Source organism: Theropithecus gelada, chromosome 5 (genome assembly GCF_003255815.1).
Source record: "Theropithecus gelada isolate Dixy chromosome 5, Tgel_1.0, whole genome shotgun sequence".
Classification (NCBI taxonomy): Eukaryota; Metazoa; Chordata; class Mammalia; order Primates; family Cercopithecidae; genus Theropithecus; species Theropithecus gelada.
The window spans coordinates 6,000,707-6,015,942 of record NC_037672.1 but is presented as its reverse complement, the minus strand read 5'-3'; the positions used below and the strand labels follow the sequence as shown (position 1 = coordinate 6,015,942).

Here is a 15,236-nt window from a genome sequence, read left to right as displayed (position 1 = left end):
TATTGACCACACTACAAGGACTCTCCTTGGTCACCAATGATAGCTGTTGTCTGTCTGCCATTGGCCACACTATCCAGTTCTCACTGGCCAAGCAGGTGGGGCCCAGCCAGGACTTGAGAATCCCACTGGGTAAGGATGGATCCTGGGTTCAGGCTGGGTCCCTCTTCTGGGCCTGGACAACTTCCAGATGTGAAGGATGTGAGTCTCTCCTGCTCTCAGGAGTCATTCTCATCTCATTTGGTTGACTGTCTCCTATTTAAATTTGAATCATGGAATTTGAATTTGTAATTTGGTCTTAACCTTAGTTTCCTTCTGGTTCGCACCTAAGCAAGATAATTTTAAGACATTTAGGTCAATAACTCTGCCTATAAGAATTTCCGTTGGGCCAGGGGTGGTGGCTTACGCCTGTAATCCCAGCACTTTGGGAGGCCGAGGCAGGCAGATCACCTGAGGTCACAAGTTCAAGACCAGCCTGGCCAACATGGCAAAACCTTGTCTCTACTAAAAATACAAAAATTAGCCAGGGTGGTGGTACATGCCTGTAGTCCCAGCTACTCGGGAAGCTAAGGCACGAGACTCATTTGAACATTGGAGGCAAAATTTGCAGTGAGCTGAGATCGCACCACTGCACTCCAGCCTGGGTGACAGAGTGAGACTCTGTCTCGAAAAAAAAAAAAAAAAAGAATTTTCTTTTATTCCATTTCTTCTTTGACTGACTTCTGCCTGAGTATATGAGAGAGAAGAGGGTTCCCCCTGTTCTCTTCAGAGCACCTCCTGCCAGTGAAGGCTCAGGGCTTCCCCGTTATCTCTGTGCACTTATGGAACCTGGAAGTTTGCCTTACCTGGGAGCGTTTTTATTACATTATATTTTTGGCTTGTAAGAGTTTTTTTGGTTAAGATTTTCAAGTCGCTTCCCATCTAAGTACTTCTTAACCAATACTTTATACACTCTGAACACGCTGGCTTTTAAAATGCACCTTTTTCAGAATTGTATAAAAACTCACCAGTTGACTGGGCATGGTGGCTCATGCCTGTAATTGCAGCACTTTGGGAGGCCACGCTGGGCAGATTGCTTGAGCTCAGGAGTTCGAGACCAGCCTGACCAACATGGCGAAACCCTGTTTCTACAAAAAGCACAAAAAATGAGCCAGGCATGGTGATGCCCACCTGTAGTCCCAGCTACTTGCAAAGCTGAGGTGGGAGGATCACTTGAACCCTGGAGGTGGAGGTTGCAGTGAGCTAAGATCGTGCCACTACACTCCAGCCTGGGTGACAGACCCAGACCCTAGCTCAAAAAGAAAGAAAGAAAAATCAAAAAACCTCTCCAATGTAAACGTTCTGAGTTTATAATCTATAAATAATGCTTGAATATCTTCCTCTAACTTGAGAGTTGATACGCTTTTTTTATATTTGGTTTAATCTAAACAGTTCCCTGTATTGAACACTGATATACAAGGAATGAATAGAAGTCAAGAAAAACAGACCTGGTGGGAAAAAGCCTTGTACTCTCCTCTTTTTCCTGCATCAGAGTGTGAAGGTAAGGAGACCTCTTTAGTTCATTCATTCATTCCAATTTGTAATTTATTAAGAGCAATAATTTCTTTTTCTATGGACATCAGTCCAAGAAACATTTACCAAGAGGTTTCTGTGTGGGTGGCACTGTGTCATGCACTGGGACACAGACGAATGAGAACTGGGTCCTGCTCTGAAACAGCCTCAACCTGCTGGAGGGGAAAGGCATGGAAATACATCCAAGCATTACTGACCATGGATGAGATGTGTATAAGCCACCGTTGAGTCACAGAGGAGGAAATAGCGGGCAGTCCCTGTGAAGAGAGTTGCCCGCACAGAGGCAGGAGGGTCGCAGCCAGGGGAAAGCACAGGGCCCCATGGCTTAGCTGAGGCGGGAGAAACAGACATGGCAGGACTCTGTCGGAAGGTTTGAGGGCTTGGCTAAGTTAGGTCCGGAGAGACAGGGCAGGAGGCTGTCAGAAGGTTTGAGGGCTTGGCTAGGTTAGGTAGCATTTAACAGGCAGGAAGGGAACGCCGTTCACAGAATTTAAATTGGAGGTTGTCAAGGTCCGATGTTGTTGAGAACAATTCTAGTAACAGAGTGGAAATGGAATTGAAAAACTGAAGGGTATTGGCCAGGGTTTTAGGCTCTTGCAGTAGTTTGGGAGCCATAAGCTAAAGGGCCGGACTGAGGTAATAATCACAGGGACAGAGAAAAGGAAACAGGACCGAGGGGTTTTGTAGAGGAGGAGCTTGTTGGATGACTTTCTGTGAGGGGTAGTCATGGGAGTGTAGGTCGAGAGGGAGACAGGAGTGGGCGCTGATACGGTGAGGAAGATTTTAGTGTAGGGTATTTTTTGAATGGGCAGTCTGTGAGGCCTTCCAGGTAGACTCCCAGAAGTTATTAAGAAACCCTGACTTGAAATTTTGGGAGAAGTAAGAACTAAGGATGCAACCAGAATTGATTAGCTCAGGAAGTTCAGCTTGTCCAGATTGTGGTCTCCTGGGCTTCTATTGGCTACCACATTTATTCAACAGCAGCCTCCTGTCAGAGCCCTGAAGGGGTTATGCAAATCTCTTGCATTTAAATTTACGGGTTCACGTTTGTCACATGCCCTCAGGTAATTTGTAGTTAGTGTGGAGCCAAGTGACTTCTCTCACTAGCTAGGACGCCCTGCACACGCCTGTGCTGTCCTCGGAAAGCTTTCCTGGCACTCCTCGGCAGCATGAGCTGTACTGATGGGGTGGAAGGCCGGATCGGCCAGGGTGACTCTAGGAGTGGAGCGTGTGCGATTCTCTGGTCTGTAGCCACAGACAGCTTCCCAAGACCCTGCCTTCCTCCTTCCCAGAGGTTCAGCTGGGGCATAAGGAGAGTGTAGAGCTGAGTCTTCACTGTTAACGTCTTTGTTGATTGAACAGCATTTATTAAAGACCCATTCCTGCTGCCGCCCTACCGTTGGCTCATATCTGGACAGCCTTGATGACGTGCAAGGCGCTCGCAAGTTTTATATAATTCCCACAAGAACCTTAGGAGATGCCCCCCGCTGGTTTTCAGATGAGGAAGCTGAGTCTCAAGTTGAGTACTGTAATTTGCCCGAAATCACAGTTAACTGTTAAGCATGGGCTAGAATCTAGGTTGTGATTCTTGTGGTCCAGAAGTTTTGCCCTGTACAGCAGCTGCCTGCGCTTGGTACCAAGGTAGATGCCACGGCAGTAGGAGCACAGACCTTCCCTTCATGTGTGTCCAGTCTGGTAAACTGGGCAAGTGTAAGACACAGACACAGTTAATGGAATGCAGGTGGGATGTGGCCAGAGCTGGGCCACAGAGGGCCTCTGAGGAAGAGCTAGCAGGGAGAGGAGGACGCCACTTTGTGGCGAAGAACCAATTCCTTGCAGTGGCATAGGATGATTTTCAAAACAGAGTTCATGTTTCTTTATAAAGGGCAACCTTGGCACCCTTAGTCCAGTTTTCTGTCATTAGTTAGTAAAGAATCCAGTTCCAACTCTTAGCTCTAGGTTCCTGGTTATCTGTACATCTCTTAGCAGATACTGGTGTTTGTACGTAATACTTTTGTTTTTACGGTGAAGTGGTATATAGAGAGACTCTTCAGTGCATAAATGCTGGTAATTATTTCTTTTGAATGACCTTTAGCTCACAGTGTGAGTTAAGTCCCTGCATATTTGCCCTGTAGCATCATGAAGCATCCTTCTTTAGCTTATGTGGGTTGGGGTATGTAGTCTCAGAAGGATAGCCAAAAAAACAGGTAGTCACCCACTCAGCAGAAGTGGTGGGGACTCCTGATGCTTCTAACGTTGCATATGGTTCGTCACAAGCAGGTGCTGCTCTGAGCCAGGGGTTGACCTGGGAGCTCACAGCATCTCTGGAAAGGAAGAATAGCATTGTCCCCTTTACAGTAAGGCGGACAAGAGGCTCAGAAAAGAGGCAGCTTGTGGAGGTACCCATATAAGAAAGCCCAAGCTTTTTGCAGTCTGCCACCTGCTGGCCTTGCTGTGTATTCGTGTGTGCATCCATTCAGCACTTGGGTTAGGCACCGTTCTAGACTCTGGGGATGCATCGGCAGACAGATCGTGTCCCTGTCCTCCTCCTGCTCAGGTACCTTCTCAACAGGGACTTAAGGAAACAGGACACACACCATGTGACAGCTGGGGCTGCCTGCAGGGAGAGGTGCCAGGCAGCAGTGGCTTGTGCAGGGGAGGAGTGCATTGGGTATGCCCCAGCATGACTGGCAAAGAGGGGATGGCATGGGAGTGTGGTGGGGGTGAGGCCAGCCAGGCAGCTGGGAGCCAGACCACAGAGGGCCTTATAGACTGTGTGCACCAGCAGTGCTGTCCCAAACAGCAGTCTCCACAGCTCACGCCCCTGGATTTTCAGTGCTTTCAAGACTCAAGTAATGTAAGTGTCTGGATGACTTTAGCATTAAAAACAGAGAGTCCTGCAGGGAAGCAGTATAGACAGTCGGTGAAGGGCTCAGGATTGAGAACTGTATTGGAATCCAGAGTCTCTTTCCCCAGCTGTTAGGCTTTGGGTGCTGACCGAACCTTTCTGTGCCTCTGTAGTCTGTATGTATAAAAGGAGGCTAGAGGAATGCCTTCGTTGTAGAGTAAAGTGCCTAGAACAGTGCCTGGCATGTCATCATGGCCTGAAACAGGGTGGCGGTCAACTTGAGCATCATGAAAACTGTCAACAGCAGTTCAGCATCACCTTTTCCAAGTACCCTGTGGCACAATAAAACCCTCTTGTGTGTACAGAATTCCTAAAGCAGGAAGAGAAAATGAAAGAGTGGCGTGTGGAAATGGGCCTGCCTGCCTCTGAGCATATCTTCATCAAGGAAACCATGTCCTCCCCACTCCATGCCCCTCAGCCAGTATAAGTGGTGGCCAAATGGAGTGGGCCATGGAGTGAGAGGTCAGCCAAGGAAAAGATGCCTCCTTAGGAGAGATGAAGCCAGCCTCAGCAGAGGACACAGGGCATCCTCCCCAGCTGCCCTAGGGTGACCATGCCTCCAAGCCTGTGGCTTTGATCAGCAGTGGTCATAGGTGCAATGTGTGTGCCAGGCACTGTGCTTGAGGCTTCACCTCTTTGAATTTGCACAGAAATGTAGGAGGGAAAATGGTGATGTTCTCATCTTAGAGATGAGGATACTAGGGCTCAAAGGGTTAAATAATTTGCACAAAGTTACATCACAAGTAAATAGCGTGACCTGGAATTGACTGAAGTCTGTCTAATCCCAGAGCCTGGGGTATTCTCATGAACCTCAACTAGTAACTTGGAATTCTTGGAGCCATCAGAGTGAACAGAAGCTTGTGGAGAGTCTTCCATGTGGCCAGTGCAGCTGCAGGCAGCAGCCCAGCGGGGTCCAGGTGGTCTTACCCTTGGCACAGCCTCGCTACCCTGTGCCAAGGTAGAAGGGTGCAGCAGTCACTTGCTCCAGCCTTGTCCTTTGGGGTGTTGTGCAAGGGGTAGGCATGCCATCTCATCGAACTGCCTTGTGGTAACTCTTATGGCAGGGGATGGGGGCTGTGATCTGCTTTTGAGGATGTAGATGCTCAAGGGTGTTAAAGGACTTTTGCACCATGAATGTCAAAGCCAGAGTCCAAAACCCTGGCCAAGTTCCTCCTTTTCCTCTGCACTGTGCCTCTGCCCCAGCTGTGTTTCTCATGGAGGTAAGGGGAGTAAGAGGCTGTTCTGGATGAAGACCAGCAGTTCTCAGTGCATTAGAATTGCTTGGGAGCAGTTCTGCCTTTCAGAAAGTGCCCAGCCCCTGCCCGGGACAGTTCATTTGGAATCTCTAGCAGGAGTCTAAGCCTCTGTAAAGCCCCCGGATGATGAGAATATGCAGCCAGGGTTGAGAACCACTGGGCTCATTGGATTTATTTGATTTCTTCTCATCCCAGTTTCTTTCCCGTTTTGTGGGCCGTTTGCCTGATGGAATCGCTGGCACCATTTCTTTTCCCTAGTCATAGATGAGATACATGGTTCAGTATGTTGTTGAGTTGAGGAAGAACACACAAGGACGTGACCCTGTGTTGTTTCTCCATTGCGTTCCCTCCTGTCTGAGCTGCCTTTGTTCTTCTGTTCTATGAGCGTGCTATGATGCACCGTCTGTCTCCTCCTTCCATTTGTCGTGGAGAGCACGGGCCCTGTGGGTCTCTCTGTCCTATGTTCCCAGGGCCGATCACATTACAGGTGTGAACAGAAGCTTGTCCAGTGAATGTCTCGTGGTAGAGTAACAGGAGTATATGGTTATGCTGGCCTATTTTTTTTTTTAACTCACTAAACCAAGAATTTTTGTCAGTGTAGCATTTTTTTCTCTTACACACCTGCCTGGCTGTGCTTTCAGTGATGACTTAAAATCTCCAAAGGGTTGGGAGACCTAACTGATCTAACTTTTTAGTGAAAATGAAACAAGAATGTATGTTTCATAACTGTGTCTTAATGGAATTTCCCCCTTTCCCTCTTTTCCCTTCTCCATTCAAAATGATTAAGAATGTTACACAAATGCCAAGGGAGAGAGTGGTTTAGAAGAATGTCCAGATGCTAAAGAGACACCCAGTAATGAAGAGCGCCTGTTAGATTTTAATAGGGTAAGTGGACTGTCCGCCTCCTCCTCATTAACTTACAAACAGCCACCACCTCCACTTGTCCCTCTAGTCAAAAACCTGGGAGTCATGTGAGTAGACCCCACCTCCCAGGAACCAGCCAGGTCTGCGGGTGCAGACTTCCTCTTCTCTGGCCTTGGTTTTGAGTCTGCATTATCCCCGCCAACCCCCTTGACTGTTGACTGCCAGTGCTTCCTGAAGAATCCCCAGCTCTCTCCCCAGTCTTGGCTCCACACTACTGCCAGAGGGCATTGTATTACAAATGCAGAGCTGGCCCTCTTGCTCCTTGGGTGGGCACTCTTTTCATCTTTCTTTTTTCTTTTTTTTTTTTTTTTTTGTTTACCTAGTAAGTGGGAGACCTAGCCTTGTCGTCTTTGAAAAGCGCAGCCGGAGGCAGCCTTGCCAGTGTGCTTCTTGCCGCTGTCCTGGCTTCTGCAGAACCATCCTGCCCCGTCCATGTCCTTGCTGCACTCTGTGCACAGCTCTTCTTGCTGCAGCCAGAGCATTTTCCTGCGTTCAATTTCTGCTTGTCTGCCTCTTCCACAAGCCCTGGGCACCGTGAAGGCGGGTGCAGGGCCTGTGCCTGGTTTAGTCTAGTCTTAGACCTTCCCCAATTAAGCAGGCAGGCAGGCAAATGAACCTAAGGAAAATTATTTTTCTTTAGTATGAATTGTTAGTGTATTAGGGTTCTCCAGAGGGACAGAACTAATGGAATAGGTATATATATAAAGAGGAGTTTAGTAAGTATTAACTTGCACAGTCACAAGGTCCCACAATAGGTCGTCTGCAAGTTGAGGAGCAAAGAGAGCCAGTCCAAGTCCCAGAGCTGAAGAACTTGGAGTCCAACGTTCGAGGGCAGGAAGCATCCAGCACAGGAGAAAGATGTAGGCTGGGAGGCTAGGCCAGTCTAGTCTTTTCACATTTTTCTGCCTGCTTTATATTCTAATTGTGCTGGCAGCTGATTAGATGGTACCCACCCAGATTGAGAGTGGGTCTGCCTTTCCCAGTCCACTGACTCAAATGTTAATCTCCTTTGGCAACACCCTCACAGACACACCCAGGATCAATACTTTGCATCTTTCAATTCAATCAAGTTAAGACTCAGTATTCACCATCACACATCTACCCCTTGTCAGTGTGAACCCATCTCCTGAAATTATGCATAATCTTCAAATAAAGACAATAATAAGGTCATAATTATACCTAACATAATACAGCTATCCTTCATACAACCGGAAAAGCACCAATCCCAAACCAAAATACTATTACATAGAGTTAATACTTAAATGCTGATATGAAGTCAATAAATCTTATGTCAGCCGGGCACAGTGGCTCACACTTGTAATCCCAACACTTTGGGAGGTTAAGGTGGGCGGATCACCTGAGGTCAGGAGTTCAAGACCAGCCTGGCCAACATGGCAAAACCCCCTCTCTACTAAAAATACAAAAATTAGCTGGGCATGGTGGTGCATGCCTGTAATCCCAGCTACTTGGGAGGCTGAAGCAGGAGAATTGCTTGAACCCGGGAGGTGGAGATTGCAGTGAGCTGAGATCACGCCACTGCACTCCAGCCTAGGTGACAGAGCAAAACTCCATCATTCATACATACATACACACATGCACACACATACATACATACACATACATACATAGATAAATCGTGTCACATTATAAAGGACAAAACAAAATGAGATTTTCTTAGCACAAGTGTATACGTGCACAAACATGTTTTTAACAAAAGAAGGAAGAAATACTGAAGACAATTACAGTCCCGGTTTCTGCAGCTGGTCACATGGTCGTAGCTGGTATTGATGCCTACCTTCTTCTACTACCCGTTCTGTATTCCCTTTACCTTCAGCAAGCACCTCAGCAGGTCGTGGTTTTTTCCTGGTGGAGTGACCTAAACCTTCATTCCTGAAGAGTCTGGGCCGTTTGTATCCTGTCTGGATGGGGCTGTTGTAGTTTCCCATTAACTTTAATCACAGGGCACGTGATCCAGTGGACACTCAGTATTAACCACCAGTCAGTGTCCATTCAGGTCCTGTGAGAACTGACTGCCCAAGCACCTGTAGCATCATTATCCACGTCCTGCTGCCCACTGACCTGTCCGGCTCCACACATCAAGGCAGACGTTTGAGGCCCCCACCAGCTCTCTCCTCAGTGACTAGTTCACATCATCCTCCCAGCCTCAAATCCCAAACCAAGACGTGTTCCCCAGTCCTCTCTCTCATCTTCCACACACAGTCCGCCTGCCAGTCTTTACCGTTCCACCTCTCAGCCACTTCACATCCTCCCACTTCTCCTCCTCTCCATCATTACCGCTTTGTTCAAGCCACTGTCCCTGCTCCTGAACAGCTGCCATGGTATGTTCGTTGTCCTTCCTGCTTCCGTCATGCTTTCCAGCCTTCTCTCCACACGGTAGACAGATTGACCTCATGAGCAGTAGCTTGTTTAGTCCTCACAGCAACCCTGTGAGGTAGGTACTGTAGTCATGCCTGTGCTGCAAAATAGGAAACTGAAGCACAAAAACATCAAGCGCCGTGTATCCAAGGTCAGAGAGCCACAGATTCAATGTGGACCGGAACTCTGAACCTCAGCAGTCTGCCTCTAGGACCCATACTGCTAACCATGATGTCGCTTTGCTGTTGCATTTGAGACAGATCCAAACTCCCCGCCACACCTCTACAGCCCTGTATGTTTTGCCCCATCTGCCTTTGACCTCCTCTGCCTCTGCTCTCCCCTTAGTCTATGTGGCTTTTCTGTGCTTCTGCCTCAGGGGTTCTCAGCCAGGGACAGTACTGCCATGTGGAAATGAGGTGGCAGTGCTGCTAGTTACTATGGCACGGTGAGGGGAGCTTTGGTAATGACTGTGACTGGGGAGGGGCTACCACTGCGTCTAGTGTCCTGGGGTCCAGAGATGCTGACCGTCTGGTGTAGCGGGGACAGTCCCACACAACAGAGTGTTGGCACCTCGGCATGGCTGGCTTCTCAGCTGAGCAGGCCTCTTCTCAAAAGAACTCCCTTCCCAACCACACCCATCCGCAGTGCCCCCCTCGCCGTCTGTACCATGTCACTGCAGAATCCCTTCCCAGCCACACCCGTCTGCAGTGTCCCCCTCGCCATCTGTACCGTGTCACTGCAGAATCCCTTCCCAGCCACACCCATCCGCAGTGCCCCCCTCGCCGTCTGTACCGTGTCACTGCAGAATCCCTTCCCAGCCACACCCGTCTGCAGTGTCCCCCTCAACATCTGAACTGTGTCACTGCAGCTGGCGCGTGTTGGTTTGCTCGTTCATCTCCCCGGCGGGCCTGGCATGTCCCTTGCACTGCTGGAGTCCCTGTGCCCAGTAAAGCTCCTGGTGCAGAGCAGGTACTCAAAGACTTCTGAAAATGAAAGCGTTCTTTATCCTCCCCTAGCATGCTAACATTTTGTCCAAGTGACTGAACGTGTGCAGTTAGGATTTTGGATCCTTTATGGATCAGAGGGGAGAGGCGGTTTTGCTCTGAAACAGTGAAAGTCTGCATTTTTCTAACTCCACAGGAAAACATCGATGATTTGTTGTTTCTTCTCTGTATATAAATACAGTATCTCACCCTTTTGAAAAAAAAAAAGTCTTTTTGATCTGTTGAAAATTGTTTGAATCTTAGGTGTCTTCTGTTTATGAAGCAAGATGTACAGGAGAGAGAAATTCTGGAGCAAAGTCAGATGGCTTCCGCAGAAAGATGTGCTCCAGCGCCAGCTCCACCTCGGAAGAGACAGGCTCGGAAGGCGGAGGCGAGTGGGTGGGCCCTAGCGCAGAGGAGCTCTTTTCTCGAACTCATCTCTAAACCTGCAAAATAGTACAAATTATTGTTTAAAAATGATATGTGATGGAAAATTACTCTTCAGTGAGACCTGTTAATCTAAAACACCAACTTAGATTTCCTCTCCAATTAACTGATTCAGATCGGTAATAATTATCTTTCTCTTCTTGCTTATTTTAGAGTTGAGGACAGCTATCCTGTTAAAAGATTTTTTTTTTCCCAGCTGTTAAATTCTTGGCTATTTGAAATAGACTAGATTGTGTTGTCAAATCAAGAATGGGTGTGCATGTGCTTGTCTTAGAAGTATCACTGCTTTTTGCATCTTAACTGCAGTTAATTTTCCTTCTAACTGCGGTTAATCACTCTGACCTTATTAGCATTGCAGTGTCAACAACCACTTCTGCTCTTCAGAGACTTCAGCTTTGGAGCATTGAGGCTTTGTTCTCCAAGAACTGGGATATCCATTCTCACCCTGCGTGGCTCGATGCCTTTCTGAAGGCGAGAGGGAAGCGTGGGTGACTCCGCGGTGGTCTCCATTCAGCAAAACCTCATGTATATTTGAAGTAGGAACCACAAGGGTGTGCTTTTCGAGACTCACAAAATACTGTGTTTTCTATCTTAGGATTTCTTTTACCCTAAAGTATCATGGAAGATACTATGGTTTGTGACTTTTCTTGCTAACTGAAGAAGCCAAGGATTTGGGGTGTGGGGTCATATGCAAGACACGGTGGGGTAAGGGTGCGTACCCCACCCCTTACCTGTTCTCATACTGCAGTTACATTTACACCAAAACCCCATGCAGGGTTCTGTGTGGTGAGTGTCACATATGTGGTAAGGACCTTAGTTGCAGATTGTTATTTTCTGGTGACCTATGTTGAATTGAAGCCCCCAAAACTTGAAATTGTGAACATTTAACATGCAGTAAAGGCCACCTCATCACCCAGAGAAATCTTTGGCTGCTGCAGCTAGCCGCTCCTTGGCTGTGATGTAGTATAGCTTCGATCTCATTTTGTGTTTGAGAGAATGTTCTGGGCAAGTTCTGTGTGTGGTGGGTTGGGGCGGGTAGAGTCATGAGTTTTCCACGTCCCTGTGTGGTGGCTGTGCGGACTGTCGCTCTGTGGGACTGGCTCCCAGTTCTCCTTGGTGAGCCCGGGGAGCCGGCGCATCTTGTGAGTCGTGTCTGTGCATGGCGATCCACTCCTCCAGCTCTCATGGCATTGTGCCACAGGCGAAGCCAGGAGGAGCAGTATGTGCAAAACCTAAACATTTTACATTGTTTTTCTTTTTTAACCAACTCATTGTTTAAAAACAAAAAAACAAAAAAAAACACCTAATCTGTGAAATCAATGTAGCATGTCCGGAACATCAGGAATGGCAGAAAAGTCTGATATGGTCTAGACAGCTTCACCACTAATTTTGGCAGGCAGTAAACACACATATAATTTATTAGCTGGGAGCTGAACTGGCTGTGAAATCTATGATTTGCTTTGAACATTTGGGTTTTGTTGCCTTCTTCTTAATTGATAACACAGAAAGTACCATCAAAGACTGTGGAGTCATTGAGGTTCTGTGTGTCCTCACTGAGAGGGACCTGGTGTGCCCGCCGGGTTGATCTTCCCACATGTTAGGGTTTATTTTTATACAACACATCTTTTGACACTTTAAGGTGGGTGTGTGTGTGTGTGTGTGCGCATGTGTAAGGTTTTATGTTGCTGTTATTTATTTACAAACTTCAGATACGTTTTTATGTATTTTTCATTCTTCTGGAGCTTCCTAAAAATTGATAAGCATCTGCACTGAAATATAATTTAACAGCAAAGATAAAAAAGGATTGAAAGTTGTAAATTCCTCATATCACTACAGTGACGATTATTCTAGAAATCGTTGCTTATGTAGCAAAGACCAAATAAATCGATTTCAGACACAACCTTGAGCACAGTTGATTTTGGACAGCTGCTGTTTATTAGGAAAGGGCTCCAGGTGGCAAAGGTGCACACTTCCTCAGACGCGCGCGAGATGTCGCACCTTCCACAGGTGAATGGGACGGATTCGAAGTGAGCAAAGGGATTCACAAATTATGTATTTATTTGTTTTCATAGTTAAGTAGCTGAAGCTCAGAGGCTTTCAGCAACAGAGATGAAAGTGTGGTTTTTTAGTTTTGTGAATGGATGATCACAAAGAAAAAGCATTTTTAAAAAGTTGGCAAACGCTGAAACGCACTGTGGTATGAAGCGCATTGCATTTCCATTAGCACTGAAGCACCAGTTTCCATTCCTGGGCTGAGATTGCTTTCCCCGTGGTTGTATTGTTCTGATTTCACGTTCACCAGAGTAACTGATTTTTTTTGTTTTCTTGTGGAGTTAACACCAAATAAAAATTGTAAAAAACAGTTTGTTGTTTTTATTTCTTATAGCAAAGCTTCCTTTGTAAAAAACTCCAGCTTCCTTTCCCTCATGAGCATCTGTGGAAGAGCGAGGGCCCGGGTTACATTTGTTCTAGATGGAGGTCATTTAGCTCTCCTTGCAGACGCTGCTGAACACATTGTGCAGCTTTGCTAGGGGAGAAAGTGGTGTGACCTGCTGAGAAATGAGTGACCCTCCCCATCCCAGCCCGGCACACGCAGGGACTGCTGCCAGAGTCTGCAAAACACAGAGCATTTTTGTCCGTAGATGGTACACAAAGCTCCATCTTTTTGTTTTCTTCTGGGGAAAAAAGTAAATCTTCATATGTTAATATGATTGATATTCATTGTGGAAAAAAATCAGTGTGTTTTTAAAGAAGTCTAAGGGAAAAGGAAAACTCGTATGTTCTTCTGTCCTCTGAGACATTCACTGGTAACATCTGTGCAAGCCCTTTTCCAGGATGGTGAATGTACAGTATATATGAATGCATACAAAGAGAAATGTACATTAAAGAGTATACTATACTTGTTCTTCTATAACATCAGAAATAGGTTTTTACTCAGATGTCTTTTCATGTCAGGAATTATAGAACTACATAATTATTTTTATAGCTGTATTATGTAGACTTAACAGGTTCCTCATTGATAAAACAATGTTTTTTTGGTTGTTTATTCAGTATCTGAATAACGTTTCTATGGACATCCGTAAACATGTTTGAGGGGACTTTTAAAAGTTCATGGAAAATGGAATTAAAAGAAAAATAAAAAAAAAAACTTTTATTTCTCAACATAAGTTCCATCAAGTTCAAGACACTACTATAAGACATAATACCATAATACCAACCATTTAGTCTATCCCTAAAGAACTGAGGGTCCTGGAAATTTCACCATGGCAGTGTAGTCTCTTATGTTGTGAACTGAAGAAAAATGGGTGCCCTTTACAGACTTTTCAGATTAGGAAACAAAGTCAGAAGAAGCCCAATCAGGACTGTAAAGTGGATGCCTTATGATTTCCCGTGGAAACTCTTGGCAAGTGGCTCTCATTTGCTGCGAGGAATGAGCAGGAGCACTGTCGTGGTGGAAAAGGACTCTGGTGCAACTTCCCTAGGCATTGTTCTGCCACAGCTTTGGTGAACTTTCTCAAAACACTCATAATCTCAAAACACTCTTTGGGCATCTAGAAAGTCAGCACACACACACACACACACACACACACAGTGCCTTGAGCATCCCAGAAAACTGTTGACCGGCTTCTGCTTTTGACCAGTCTGCATTTGCTACAAGGAGACCCCTCCCACCTCTTGGTAGCCAGTGCTGTGATCACAATCATGTTGCCTTCAGGATTGTGCTGGTAAAGCCATGTTCCATCTCCTGTTACAGTTCTCAGAGGAAATGCTTTAGGATCTTGATTCCTCTTGTTGAAAATTTCCCTTGAAAGCTCTGCTCCTGTCTCCAGCTGATCTGAGTGCAATGGTTTGGTAGCCATTGAGTGGCAAGTTTGCTCAAGGTGAACTTTTCAGTCAGATTGTGTAAGCTGAACCATGTGACGTGTCAATGGTGTTGGCTGTTGTTTCTGCTGTTAATCATTGTCCTCTTTGGTTCAGGCATGAATGAGATTAATTTTTTCCTCACAAATTGATGAGGAGGTCTCTTTACCATTGTCTCATCCCTTCTTAAAACAAGTTACCCACTGGCACACCTGATTTTGGCTGGGGGCAGGGGCATTGTCCCCATAAGCTTTTTTGTAAAAAAAAAAGATTTCAGGCCAGGTGAGGTGGCTCATGCCTGTATTTCCAGCACTTTGGGAGGCCGAGGTGGGCGGATCATGAAGTCAGGAGATCGAGACCATCCTGGCCAACATGGTGAAACCCTGTCTCTACTAAAAATACAAAAAAAATTTAGCCGGGCGTGGTGGCGGGCGCCTGTGATCCCAGCTACTCAGGAGGCTGAGGCAAGAGAATTGCTTGAACCTGGGAGACGGAGGCTGCAGTGAGCCGAGATTGCGCCACTGCACTCCAGCCTAAGCAACAGAGCAAGACTCCGTTTCAAAAAAAAGAAATCATTGATTTCACCATTCTTCCACCCAAGCATCACCGTAAGTTTGATGTTCTTGCTTCAATCTGTAGCAGAATTCATGTTGTTCTGATAGCCGCTCTTTTCAAACAGTCGTACTCTTCTTAGTGCCTCAAACTAGATCTTGTGAAGACATGTTATAAGAAGTTAGTACAAGTTTATTTTTGTGCAAAAAAATTTTGAAATCTGTGCATAGCTATTTTTTGGAGACAGTCTCACTGTGTCACCGAGGCTGGAGTGCAGTGGCATGATCACTAATCTCAAACTCCTGGGCTCAAGTGATCCTCCTGCCTCAGCCTCCCTAATAGCTGGGACTCTAAGCACAC

The 15,236-nt window shown here is 46.4% G+C and overlaps 1 protein-coding gene across 2 annotated transcripts in view; it reads left to right on the top strand.

Annotated features, from left to right (window-relative positions):
* KIAA0232 (KIAA0232 ortholog) overlaps positions 1 to 13,615 on the top strand; it is a 97,571-nt gene extending 83,956 nt beyond the window's left edge. For both annotated transcript variants that reach the window (XM_025386137.1, XM_025386135.1), the window contains 3 exons: positions 1,429 to 1,537; positions 6,521 to 6,618; positions 10,281 to 13,615. In XM_025386137.1, the coding sequence (XP_025241922.1) occupies positions 1,429 to 1,537; positions 6,521 to 6,618; positions 10,281 to 10,460 (387 nt within the window). In that variant the 3' untranslated portion in view covers positions 10,461 to 13,615. The remainder of the gene's footprint in view (positions 1 to 1,428; positions 1,538 to 6,520; positions 6,619 to 10,280) is intronic.
* The last annotated feature ends 1,621 nt before the right edge of the window (positions 13,616 to 15,236 follow it).